The sequence below is a fragment of the Belonocnema kinseyi genome, chromosome 1, assembly GCF_010883055.1.
Source record: "Belonocnema kinseyi isolate 2016_QV_RU_SX_M_011 chromosome 1, B_treatae_v1, whole genome shotgun sequence".
Taxonomy (NCBI): Eukaryota; Metazoa; Arthropoda; class Insecta; order Hymenoptera; family Cynipidae; genus Belonocnema; species Belonocnema kinseyi.
The window spans coordinates 169,065,396-169,079,808 of record NC_046657.1 but is presented as its reverse complement, the minus strand read 5'-3'; the positions used below and the strand labels follow the sequence as shown (position 1 = coordinate 169,079,808).

Here is a 14,413-nt window from a genome sequence, read left to right as displayed (position 1 = left end):
TCTCATCCGAGAAGTTATTAGAATTGTGTAAAATTTGACCCCGCCAGTTTTTGTCAAATATCCACGTTTTGACACCCCCTGAATCCGAAAAACATGTTTTTACGAATGTGTCTGTCTCCCAGTGTGTATGTATCTGTAGATTTCTATTTTGTAAGCCAGTTCGTTAGCCAGTTATTTTGGATAATAATTCAAAAAGTGAGCGTATTTAAAAAATTTTTGAGACCACTTTTTTCAAGATTAAAAATTTTTCTGTACGGATGTTCATAGTATTCAAGTAAAATTTGCCCTGATGACTTTTTTTATTAAACCAAAATTTACCACAATGGTTATTTTTTCTATTTGACGTTCCAGATGCTCGCCAATAACAGAAAAATGGTTGAAATCACTTTAGTTGCATAGAGTTACATTAGTTACGGATATTCCGATATTAGACAATTTAGCAAAAAGTTTGTTGAACAAGTTTTTTCTACGATTTTCCATAAATATACGTTTTTTCAAGTTATATTGCAAGAAATTTGAGTGAATGTTATATGATATTTAAAAAAAATTCTTTTAAGATTCTAATTCTTTATATTATAAACAAATGTAATGAACCAATGCAGTAATCAGGCATTTTTCGACAGAAAATTCGAATTTTTTCGATGTACACTTTTGTAAATTAGGAACTTTATGATAATTTTAGAAAAATTCATAATTCTTCGATTAATCGTATGATTTTTCAAAAACAAATTTAATGAATAAATACATTATTCGGGCATTCGTCGGCAGACAAATTCGGGGTTTTCAATGCCAGTCCTTGCAGTTGGGAATTTTATTAGATCATATGAATTTCCATCTAACACAACGCTGCTGAAGGTTGGCTGAACTTCTCAGCATAAAACACTAACCAGCTATGACTCTTTGTTGAAGATAATCGCTCCCCCCCACCCCACCCTTAAACCCTCATCAATCGAAGTTTCGTGGGTCACTGAGTTAGGGATTTAATTTAGAAGTTAAAACAAGTGAGGCTGATGTGTAGACTGTATATGCTACGTTTAAATCGTAAAAATAAAATTGGAAATGAGCAAATTCAGTTTTTAAAAACAGACCAAAGTTCCAATAAAATGTTTAATAACAAAGTTGTTTTTAAAGAATGCGCTTTTTTAAAAGAGACGATAAAATTACGTCTGTTTTAATATCAATGCATGTTATGAATTGTAATAATATACATTTCTAAAAATGATATACAAGTTGAGATAAAAAGTCGAGTGCGAAGCACGAGATACGTGATGAGAATGTATTCGTTAAAGCCGAAGGAGCTTTAACAAAAAAGAAGTCACTATCACCAAATTAGTGTTCTTGATGTTTTGATCTTTAGTTTTAAAAAAACCTGTACACAAGTGTAAGGAATATACAAAGACCGAGCGCGGAGCGAGAGGTAAGTACATTATCGAGCGCATCGCGCGAACAAAAAATATTATCGCGCGCGAAGCGCGCGAATAAACAGTCGCGCGCCCTAGGCGCGTTCAATCTAGCGAACGAAGCTTATGTAGGTCCTTGCGCTTGCTTTTTATTCGTTTTTCGTTCGTTCCTGCAACGCTGAAAATAACCAGTCATAATTGATTATAAGAATGAAAAAAATTTACCTAATTTAATTAATTTTAAAACTTAACATCCATAGATTTCCATTAACGCGGTTTGATCAATGCAGCATCCGTGGTTTATTATATTATACAGACTTTTGAAGAATCTTAATATAAAAGTGGCACCTTAATTAACTAATAAATTTAAAAAAAAAACAATTTTAACGATTGTGATCAATTATTTTTTAAAACGAAAGGTCCAAACTTCACGTTTACGATTATCATAAATTCGTGCGTCTAAAAAATTACACAGCCACACAAAAAAAGTGTGCGGATCTGGTAACAAGACACACGTATTCCTATGGATTTGGGGGCGCTGAATTCAAATTCGGTATCAAAAATCACCCATCACGTCATGGTTGAGCCATAACCTCAAAAAATGACGAAAAAACATGCACTGAGGCAAATAAATTTCAAAATAATGCCAGTGATGCCAATTTTCACTTCAAAAACATGTCGACAACTGTAAAGGATCAACCCTTGTCTGATATTAACATAACTTTACCCAACAGAACCTGACCTCAGCTAACCTAAATGAACAGAAATTTATTGAACTACACGTAAAGCTCTGGAAGCATATTTTCCCAGTAGCAAATGTGTACTACATCGAATGGGTCAACTCGAGCCTAACCTAGAAATAAATCTAACCTAGCAACCTATCAACTTGGGCTTAACCTGCAAAGAGGTCAAACCTATCCTAACCTAAAAAAACCTGACCTAACCTAACTTAACTTCACGTAACACAATTAAACTCATTGTGTTGTCCCGTTGTGTTTGCGGTACCGTTTTATTCAGCTTCGGCTTAACCTACATAGAGGTTTAACCTATCCTAACCTAACAAAACCTGACCTGACCAAACCTAGCCGAATGAAATTTAACCACACGTGTAGCTATGTAGGCGTACGGTTCTCAGTCTTAAATGTGTGCTATATTTAATAGGTTAACTCGATCTTAACCTACAAATGATTCTAACTTAACAAAACCTAACGAAATTTTGCTTAACGCAACACAACTTAACTTAAGTGTTCCCGTGGTAACACAATAAAATTTATTTCATTGTACTACAGGTGGTTAAAAATTTAGACGCACATTACTCATTTGAAGAAACTTAGAACTACAAGTAGAATTGACCCCATTTCAATTAACCTGACAATGTTTGTATCAATTAAAATGTAGAACTGTAACTTAAACATGCAAATGAATAAGAGTTCTATTCAAAATTTGTTTCTCTTTGCTTTTCTTAAACTTAAGGGATATATTTATACTATCTTTCGTGTTTACATTTTATCTTGCTTTTTATCGATTAAGATAGGTTAAACCTCTATGTAGGTTAAGCCGAAGCTGAATGAAACGGTACCGCAAACACAACGGGAAAACACAATCAGTTTAATAGTGTTTCGTGAGGTTAGGTTAGGTTAGATTTATTTTTAGATTAGGATCGAGTTGACCCATTCGATGTAGAACACATTTGCTACTGGGAAAATATGCTTCCAGAGCTTTACGTGTAGTTCAATAAATTTCTGTTAATTCAGGTTAGGTAAGGTCAGGTTCCATCCATAGGAATACGTGTGTCTTGTTACCAGATCCGCACACTTTTTTTTGTCGCTGTGTTATAAATAACAATTTAGGACGATTGTTCCCATATTAATTTAAAAAAGAGTCTTAGTAAGACTTTATTTAATTATTTTATTTACTCACTTTGTTTACTAATTTATTTACTTTACTTATTTACTTTATTTATTAATTTTAGTAAAAAAGTCTTACTTCTATGATGGTCTTGTTTTTATTTTTGCCTTAAATTAAGCTGATGTTTAAAATTCAACAATCATTATGTCTTAAAAAGAGCCATTAAGGGTCTTCAGTTTAAAACAGAACATAATTATGGCAAACCCTTAGTCTTTTTCACTCAAAACAAGCTCCACTTGGTCTTCGACCGGATGCAGAAAGATTTGGGCTCAAAATAATAAGGTCCATGTTTTTAGACCTCTGAACAGCTTTACCTAATTTAAAAGAATTTCGATGTCATAGAAGCTGAGCGAGCCGAGCGAGACGCGTCGTATAGTCGTCGCACCTATCTGTTACTTAATTTATGAGTAGAAATCGAGTGGATAACTAACACCGAGTAAATAGATAACTGGATCACGAAATAATCCACAGACGCGCATTTTCACGTATTTGGGCGGAGATACTGTCAAAGAAAGACTTATCTCAAAGAAAGTGTCCAATATTGGAGCAGGCACTCAATTTTGTATGACGTTCAGAGAGCATGCATGTCAAATTGCTGAGAAAGACTTCCATAGCTGCGCATAATGGTCATAATTAAATGACGTATAAATATAATAATATATCCAATAATCAGGATATATCAAAGAAAAGTTTCTTTTATGTCAAAGAATTTTTTTCTGTGTGTACGTCACAATTATCAAAAGATTATCTTTTTTTTTAATTACTTCTTATGAAATTCGTAAAAAATGTAAAGTTGCCGATTTTGGATTTTGTTCATTTGAAAATAATTATATTAATAAAGATATACACGCTCGGTATTTGTATTTCCTCCACATTTGTGAACAGATCTTTTGAAGTTGAAGGTCAAAGCATCGATAACTGTAATTTGCTGATTGCGAATTCACACAAAGATTTTACAAAAAGACGAGAAAATAAAATAATAATATGGGTGAATGTTGTTGAATTAAGCAGTTTGATTTCTATTGAAACAAAAATGGTACTATCAAAAAAATACGTGGTGTAGTATTCAAAGTCACGAGGCAAACGAACATTCATTTCCAACATGAAAACTATCAAGGCATTGCCAATTTTTTAAAATCATTCCATCCTATTTTTTAGGAAAAGAAAAGCATTTAACCCAGACCCTTTTTTATACGCCGATTTTCGTATTCCAGGAAAAGTGCCTCTACTTTAAACGAATTTTATTCGTAGCTTGTATCGTTTGTCCAAAAACTCCATTTTTTTATGCTATTTTTCACGAATAAAACAAAAACTACGCGCTCTATCAGAAGGTAAATAATAACAAATTTGTAGATCTTTTTCAAATACAATTTTTTTTGATTTATCTTTTGTTGTATCTTGCATAATATGACTGCAAAATGAAATTTTTATTCAAAGTACCCTAAAGTTCATTGCAATCTGTCAATTCTTTCGAAAGTTCTCGTGCTAACAAACTGAAAATCTACAGAGTCACAGACAAACAGACATATCCATAAACACTTGTTTTTCGGATTCAGGGGGTTACAAAACGTAGACATTTGACAAAAACGGGGGGGGGGGGGCAAATTTTACACAAATCTGATACCTTCTCTGGTGAGAATGTGAAAATTGAAGTATTATATTTCTAATCGAATGCAAACAATTCAAATGGACGTAAAATATTTTGAAATATGCATAAACAAATGCGCATGTTTATTTCTTTTTAAGGGTTCATTATTTGTTCAAAAGGACTTTAAAGTTTAATGATATCGATACTGGAATTTTTGTAAAAATTAATATCCATAATTTGTATAAACAAATTACGTTAAAAGTCGAATAGACCATCATTTCCATTTCCGCTGAGAGCAAATAAAACAGGTTACAATGGAGATTACTCATAATAAATTTAAACACCTATGACTTATTCACATTTATTTAGAACAATTGTGAATAGTTTTGAAGAATGTTCGAGCACTTGGAACTTATGAGCATATCTGTTGAAAAAGTGATTAAAACAAATTATTTTTGCTTACGAGACTAAATATTAATGGTGATTATAAACGTTTTTTGAGTCCTAACACGAACCGATACCATATTTCTGCTTTATGAAATTTAGCCGCAAGTTCGCTGGTCGTACGAGAAAGTTAGAGCAAAAAGCCCACCTTATTTATCTATAAATATATTAACTTAGTTTGTGTTCAACTTTTTCCATAATATATTCTTGTTTATTTTTGTTTAATTAACTTATAATATTCATTAAATTAAGGATAGTCTACAATGTCATTTCTGTTATTTCACTGTGGCTATTCCATTATTAATATTAATCACATACTTCACTGCATATCAACAGCGTGATTGACGGATAAGACGAGTATCCAAAACCTTTCCAGTCGCAGTCAGTTGCTAAGTGCTCTTCGCACGTAATACTTTCTCTTATAGTAACTTTATATTTTCATTTAATTTCAATATAGTGAAAATTTTTTATCGATATAAGTCACAATTTTGTAGCTTGCAGTTTATATTAGTTGATTTTTCAGAAAAAAATACAGTGTCAATAATTTAAGTAGAGAAAAAATACTATGAAATCACTCACAGTGAAAGTCAAGCAGGGTTTCTTGAGAGGAACTGTCAAATCAAACGTAGATGGTGGAGAATATATTTCTTTTCAGGGAATTCCTTTCGCTGAACCACCTCTTGGTGAACTGAGATTTAAGGTAAGATCAATGTATTTTTTCTCTTATAGTTTTAGAATTTTTAATGAATTTAAATCATCTGAATTTAAATACAGCAAATTTAAGTTAAGCCCGCCGCACACGATGTTTTTTTTCTTGCTGGATTGCTTGCTTGGAGCTGTGACGGCTACTAGGCAGGTTGCCTTGTCGGAAAATGACGTCACTGCTGGCTCTTGTGATGGGCGCCGTGCTTGATTTCGTTTATTCAACGCGTGCTATTTTTTCTGCTGGTTTTTACGTTGGCTAAAGCAAAGGGCCAATCAGAAGCGGAGAAAAGTTCACGTGAATCTGTCAGCTTCTACATAGCAAATCTAGGCTCATTATTTTTGTGCTCAGTATTTGAAAAGGTGAAAGTATAGGAGAAAAGCATGGTTTGAAGTTGATTCTCTCATAACAGTCTTCTGATTTTTTAGGTATAGAGATACAAGTTGCAAAAACTCATTTAGAAGATATTCTTACATGCGCGTGTAATTTTTTAATACACTGGGATCTTCCGTGTTTTGAGGAAAATAATCCCCAATAAGTACAAATTTTAAATACCTAGTGAAACCTAAAGATTGTAGGTTATGTTTATCTAATTCTTTGAACTAGATAGTCAAAACACCTTTTTCCATGTTTCTCCGTTGTAGGCAAGACAAACTCTACATTTTGCGTTGCCGCTTTTCTTTAACTTTTTGACAAGTGCCCGCTCGCAAGCATCAGAGCTAACATGTGACCGAGCAGAGCAGCAAACAACGTTTGAAGAGGAGTCTGCAGCACAGCATGCCAAGCTTCAAGCACCTGTGCTTGAAGAGAAGCCAGCAGCAAAATCCAGCAAACAATCCAGCAGCAAAAAAGAACCCTGTGCGGCAGGCTTTAGTTTGTAGATTTGTGATTTTTTTCTAAACTTACGGTAACTTCAAATCAGATCATAAAGACAAAAGAAAAAATCTTGTTTATTTTTTTTCAAACTTTTAAATAATATTCGAGCGAGCGCATTGTTCTAAAAATTTTGCTTGATTTTTTTTCTATTTGCACCTTTGTACAATGTACCTGTGTAACTCCTGCTCCTTAGTTTTTTAGGAATTTTGATTCGAGTAAGAATATTTTCAATTCTATTTTTGAAACCAATTTTTATTTAATTTAATCAAGCGATAACGCATCAATACATAGATCAATCACAAGGTTATATAGTCATTATTAGATAACAGTGGTATCGTATTATGAGTAAATATAGTTAGATGTATAAAATGACATACTTCAGACCAAGTAAAAGAACCATGCTGTTGAGAAGATCCTTTATTCCATTGTTAATTGTCGACGTTTCGAGAGTCAATTGCTCTCCTAATCAGGAAAAACATCAATCGAGTGTCAAAATATATAATTCCTTATATTTACAAAGTAACAAGTCAGTGATATTGATTATTACTGACTTGTTACTTTATAAATATAAGGAATTATATGTTTTGACACTGAATTGATGTTTTTCCTGATACGAAGAGCAGTTGACTCTCGAAACGTCGCCAATTAACAATGGAATAAAAGATCTTCTCAACATCATGGTTCTTTTACTTGGTCAGAAGTATGTCATTTTTTACATCTAACTATATTTATAATTAACTATTTACTCAGACGCATAACATCGCTATTTTACCATCTATTTATTAGAATTATTTTTTGACATAGTATTGTATTATATTCTTGATCCTTCGTCAATTTTACAAGTCTTTTCCTTTGCACTCTTATTAATAACACCATTCTAAAATACGCTTTATCATGTTTATTAATAAAATTAAAACACATTTTCCTGACTCTCTTATAGATTTGAAAACATTTATTAATTTAAACAAAAAAATTCTAATATAAAAGCCAGAGACATTTTTTTGGTCAATTGTCGTAGTCAAAAATTATTTACAAAAAAACATTACGAACGCTACTAAAAATATAAAAAATTTAAATTTTTTTAGTTTTCATGCCAAGAATCATATGTACTTTATGGTCGACTCCTCAGAACATCATTTGTTGAAAAATGAGATTAAAGATTTAAATACTCATTTCGAGTTTCTCATTACTAGTTTAAATAATGTGAACATTAACTTGAGAAACTCTTTACCATTATAACGACACTTTTCTCACTGTCGTCATAAACTTAAGTTCCCAACTATGATTTAAAACTAAAAGAAAAAAAAATCCAAATAAACTTTTCAGTTGCCGGTCGCCAGATCTACTTAAATCAAATAAAGTGTAAAACCAATTTAAATGATAAAACAATGAAATTAAATTAGGAGAACCGAAATATGCCTGGGCTGATTTAATCCCTCAACTGGATAATGGTAGAGGGGGTGGTTTAAATTTATTTACTCTATACAATTCGATTCTATGAATTCAACTCTGCTTTAAATATTATACAAAATGAAGAATATGAAAATAGGTAACATTTTATTTCAATAAGAAAATAATAGGGGACATAAAACAATTGACTATAAACGCTAATTTCACTTAGGGCTATCAAAACCAAAACTATGTGAAACAATCATCTAACCTACCTGACTATTCGTCAGGTTTTCCAAGAAAAAAAGAAAAAGAACATAGACTCACAAAACAAAAGAAAGATTAAAATGGGAGGAGAAACCAAATTCAGCGCATAATTATCTTGAATTCACAAATAAAGTAGTAACGATCTTCATAGGGAGAGGGTCACCAACAATTTAGGGATATAATCTTATAATCTAATAGATTAAGTCACTTAATATTCAATCAATAAATTCACTGGGACAGGGTCAAAAATTTTTCGGGGGTACAACAATAAAATTCAATATTCAGCCGAAAAACATCAAATAAACAAGGAATTCGGTCAAGGATCTAATCTTAAATTCTCGTGTACCCAAACCTCTACAGATTAAAAGGACAAAAAAAGGGCCACACGAAAATTAGCAATCAATCCTTTCAGAATTTTAACAAAAAGGTAAACTATACCACCAAAATCTGGTTTGGGTAAAAAATGCTCGATGACGGGGCTACAACAATTGACTGGATCTTCGTCGTATCGATTATTCTGACTCATTTAATCACCCACAAAATTCGTACAAAATATACATCACAACAACCAAAGAAAAAGTAAGTCTACACTTGAGAGAAGACTGTATGCGTCGTACTCCGCAAGCTGCTGACGAAAAAGTGACTCGTGCTCCAGCGTCGTTTATTTCCTTCGCGACCAGATGAGCACTGATCGGTCCATACTCCATGCTCTGATTGGCGTTGCTATGGAATTTGTTAGAACCGGGAAACACAACCAGGGATGTAACTTCAGCTGTTTAAACAAAACCCTGTGTCCAAAACAAAAAGTGTCCTTCTGAATCTGATGATTTCTACTCATCTATTTCGTCCATCAGATGTTAAGCTATTGCCCCAGACTTCCTCTCCGAATAGTGCCAATTCCCAAGCCGGCTACTAAGACTTGATTTAAATTCAAATTAAGCTCCAAGCACCGTGAACGTCATTGGTCAAGATTTGGGCCTGAGCTAGAGTGGTCCCACTCGCGTTGCTTCTTCAAGTTTCTCAATAGGTCGGGAAGGTTGTGGGTTCTCGAGGATGGTTGGATTTTTTAGGACGTACATAATAACAAAATAAAAACGGAAAAAAATCAACTCTTTTACTCAACTCTCAGTTCAACAACTCTCAATTAAAGGGAATTAACCTAAATAAACCATAGGCTTGGAAAACGCTGCAGCTGGCGGATTTAACAAAATAAAACAGAGTCTTAAAATTTGAGCTTCGTTTAAATGAAATATTATTTACTATTGAACTCCGAAAATTAATTTGCTTATGAATTGCAACAAAATTGCAACTTCACACCATCTAATATCTATAGTAGAATTTTAGAACACGATTTTTATAATAATAACAAAGAATTCCAAAATGTACAGAGATTCAATAAAAAATTTCAGAATTTACTTTCTAACAGTACTTAGTTCATGCTCTTTAACGAATAAACGTAATATAGTTTTTGACATAGTTAAAGAAGTTGAGTCTAATATCAGTTTGATTCAAAATTCAGTTGATCGAGATTTGCTTAGACATAGAATTCTTAATTCGGCATAACATTTTTTGCATAATAATAAAATTTCACAGGTTGATAGATTTTTTGCACAAAATATAAGAAAAACACAAATTTTTATTAAAAATAATAAACAACTTTTGATTACGCATGCAGATAAAGGCAATATCACTGTCGTTCTTAATGAAGATGCGTGTAATAACAAAATGCATAATTAATTAAATGATACCACGAATTACGAAATATTAGAAGAGAATCCGGTAAATGAGCCAAAGAAAGAAGTTTTTAAACACTTGAACTCTTAGCGAATCAATGGTTATTTAGGGGATAATATATTACGTCATGATATTTTAGTTCATGACGCTAATATTCCTAGAATATATGGTTTACCTAAAATCCATAAACCAAACTGTCCGTTACGACCTGTTGTGTCTTTGATAAATACTCGTACATATAAAATGGCAACTTTATTCAAGAATATCCTTAAAGAAGCTTTAACAGTACCGGAAAGTCAAGTAAAATATTCATTTCAGTTTAAAAACATAATGATTTATAGAACAATTCCTTCCGATCATATTATGGTTTCTTTCCATGTTTTATCTTTATTTACTAATATTTCAATCGATTTGGTGCAAAATAGCATTTTAAGTAGATGGATTCATATTACAAATTTTCACTGAACTACCTTTGACAGAATTTGAAAAAGGATTTAAGTTTCTAACGAATCAAACAGTGTTTCAATTTAATAATAACTTTTACAGACAGGTTTATCGAATCCCTATGGGCTCTTGCATATCACCTGTTTAAGCTGATCTTGTTATGCAAGACTTCGAATCGAATGTTTTAGAAAATGTAGATTTTACTATTCACACATATTATGGTTAGGCGGACGACACTTTCATTATTTTACCAAAAGACAAGCTAAATTATGTGTTACGGCAATTCAATTGTTACCACCCTAGACTGAAATTTACACATGAGATAGAAAATAATAATTCGAAACGTCGACAATTAACAATGGAATAAAGGATCTTCTCAACTTGCTTAAAGCAATTTAATCTTGAATTATACGTAAGTGCATAGAAAATTATGAGTATGGAGACGCATACATAAACTGGGATCTAAAAGAGATGTTTTTGTTCAAGTATAATTCAAGGATGTCTAGTGTGAAGAATAAATTATATGTTGGTCATTACATGGTAATCGGGAAAAATCATTTGTTTTCAATCGCTCGCTGCAAAGAAAGTTTTGAACAGAACATATTATTATTGTACTGAAAAAATGCATTCATCCACAAGCTTTGCAAAATAGTATAACATACCTTCTCTTCTCATGTGTTTTCCGATGGATTTTGACGCGCTGAATCCGAATCCGTTGATTAAAAAAAACGTTATTTTGAACTAGCCTACCGTACATTTTGTTTAATGTCAGCACGCTATACTAAGGGGAAATTCAGATTCAGGTGATTGTAAATTTACAGGATCCCCAACCTGTGAAACCTTGGACGGAAATTCGAGATGCTGTGGATGAGGATAAAGTTTCACTGCAAATGGATAATTTTACCAAAAAAATGGTTGGATCAGAAGATTGTCTTTATCTCAACATAGCTACTAATTCACTTTCAGGAAAAAAACCAGTTATGGTCTTTATTCATGGTGGTGGTTTTATATTTGGATACAATCACAGCAAATTGTATAGCCCAGATTATCTACTTAAACATGATGTTGTTTTTGTTTCTATTAATTATCGTCTTGGCATGTTAGGTAAGGAAAAAAGAGTAGCTTGAAATAAAAAAAAGCAAAGTTCAATTTTAATTTATTTTGTTTTTCTTGGTATTTAGGCTTTCTGAACATGGACGTGGAAGACTGTCCTGGAAATCAAGGACTAAAGGATCAAGTTCTTGCATTAAATTGGATCCAAGAAAACATAGAGGCTTTTGGTGGTGATAAGAACAATGTAACCATTTTCGGACAATCTGCTGGTTCTGTGTCCGTGCATTGTCTCTGTTTAAAATCTTCAAATAAAGGTGCATGACACGACATTAATATTTTTATAAAAGGGCAATATTTTATTAAATAAAGTTGTCCATTCTTAAGAACTTTTCCATAAAGCAATTCTTCAAAGTGGATCAATGGCTAATCCTTGGGCTTATCGACCTTCCAATAAAGACGTGGGATTTGAAATAGCAAAAGAACTAGGAAAAGAAACTACAAATCCCGAGGAAGTTGTGAAATTCTTTATGTCTCTACCACCTGAAAAAATTATCGAAGAGCAAACAAAGCGGTTGTTGCAAGTACGAAATAATTACTAACATAAAATTGATCCATCATGCTAAATGAATAACAATAATCATAATATAACTATTTTTTGTAATTCATATTCTGCTTTAGTCACTGAGCTTCATTAAACTAGACTTTACATTTGGACCCACAATGGATTGTGAAAGATCGCGACCATATTTCATAGAACCTGCAGACGAACTTATGAAGAAAGGAATTAAAATTCCTGTTATAATTGGCTATACCTCTCATGAGGCAATTGCACTTTTAGAAAGTATGATTTATATTATTTTATATGAAAAGTGTATTCTTTTATGCTTTATTGGTTTTAAAACTTTTATTTTTAGATGAACAAGATGAATTTTTTGAAACATTTAAAAATGATTTTGAGAATATTCTTGCTCAAGATCTGAAGATAAACGTAAGCAAAGTATCAGAATTTGCAAAAGATATCAGAAAATTTTACTTCAAGGATGAATCAAATCCCATCAAACATCGAGATAGTTGTATCGATTTCAAAACTGATACTATTTCTACTATCGGAATATTGGATACAATTTACAAACAAATAAATAAGAAAACTCCAACATATGTATATCGATTTTCTCATAATGTTCAGCATTCATGTTTAAAAGTTGTGTACAATATAAAAATGGAAGGTATGTTTTCAATTGATTGTTTATGCCTTATTAGTTTATTCCTGGGAATTTCGTACGATAATTTAGCTATAATAATTTTACTAGGTGTCGTAATCACGGGCGCTGCTCATTGTGACGATCTAAATGTTTTATTTCACATCCCATTTATTGGTGACGATAAGAAACTGAGAAAGGGTACACAAGACTATTTATTGATGCAACGTATGACTAAAATGTGGACAGATTTTGCGAAAACAGGGTAAAAAATTTATAATTTCTTTATGCTCCGAAATTTTTAATTACTGGCAGAACACACCTTAAACATATCTGTTTCCTACACAGAGAAATGAAGCCCTCGGCGCTAATGGTGAGAGAGTCACTGCATTTAGGTTTGGTGTGGCGTCTGCTCCAGATTCCAGGCTTACCCATTTAAATGCACAACCTTCCCCACTTCAACCGTCTCTCATTGATCAATATACCATTTAGTTGTTCCTCACCGCCACTAACATTTATCCCTCCTCCAACCTCGCCCCCGAACACGTTCAATTGTATACAATCGCTCACGAAGCCTTTCCTCATTTTCCTATCTCTGCATTATTTTCTAAAACCTTTCCGTCCATTTCACCGTTTCTACCATTCCCCCACTCTCCATCTCAACATACAATCCAGCGTTTCCTAACCTTCCCCCGTTTTCCCCTCTCTACATATGGTGTTCATGACCATTCCCATAATTCCTCCACTTTCTATCTTATCATACAATCCTGCGTTTCCTATCCCCAGAGGCTTTTGAAATCCTAGAGTATGAATCCGTAAAAAAATATATTAAGATTTAAATTTTCTTCTATTTTAAGTCGTAATACTGAATCAGCAAAGTTTCAGAAAAATTAATCGAGGTTGCGCTTTTTTTATTTCGAGCGCACTATTCCTTTAACAAAGCATGTCGTCTGAAGGGTTAAATGAGGTTTATTTTTCTATGTTTCCTGAAATTTTTCTTTTGGGGGCGGCATTCGATTATTTGAAGCCATAATTTTCCAAAATTATTTTTATCCTTTTGAAACTAACTTATTCTATGGCATTTTGAAGATCATTTATAAGGTATATTTCTTAAAGAATAAGTAATATGTTACTTTTTATCTTCCTGAACCCTGTACTTTAGTGACCGAACAAATAAGTTTTTCCTAATATTGCTAAGAACTAAGAAAATAATATGAGTTTCTTGTAAATAAATAACTTCGTGTCTATTTGAAATGTAGTATACATAGAGTTAAAGAATTTTTCAATTTCCTGAAAAAGAAGAAGGACTGTTCTACAGTCTGTCAAGTTAAAGCGTGGGTGGCTTTACTCGCAGTCGGTAAGGTGTATCGACATGATTTTGGTGTCAAAATATTAAGAAGAGCTCCCT

General features: G+C 32.6%; 1 protein-coding gene across 3 annotated transcripts in view; it reads left to right on the top strand.

The window, feature by feature from the left end:
- Positions 1 to 5,760: 5,760 nt before the first annotated feature.
- Positions 5,761 to 14,413, top strand: part of LOC117167966 (esterase B1-like) — a 9,801-nt gene continuing 1,148 nt past the window's right edge. Inside the window, exons 1-7 of one of the 3 annotated variants that reach the window (XM_033353250.1) lie at positions 5,761 to 6,040; positions 11,575 to 11,857; positions 11,935 to 12,120; positions 12,206 to 12,387; positions 12,485 to 12,647; positions 12,721 to 13,032; positions 13,117 to 13,270. In XM_033353250.1, coding sequence (XP_033209141.1) covers positions 5,906 to 6,040; positions 11,575 to 11,857; positions 11,935 to 12,120; positions 12,206 to 12,387; positions 12,485 to 12,647; positions 12,721 to 13,032; positions 13,117 to 13,270 — 1,415 coding nt within the window. In that variant the 5' untranslated portion in view covers positions 5,761 to 5,905. Of the gene's footprint in view, positions 6,041 to 7,534; positions 7,620 to 11,574; positions 11,858 to 11,934; positions 12,121 to 12,190; positions 12,388 to 12,484; positions 12,648 to 12,720; positions 13,033 to 13,116; positions 13,271 to 14,413 lie in introns of those variants that run through there. The other 2 variants (XM_033353242.1, XM_033353257.1) reach the window with 2 other exon arrangements.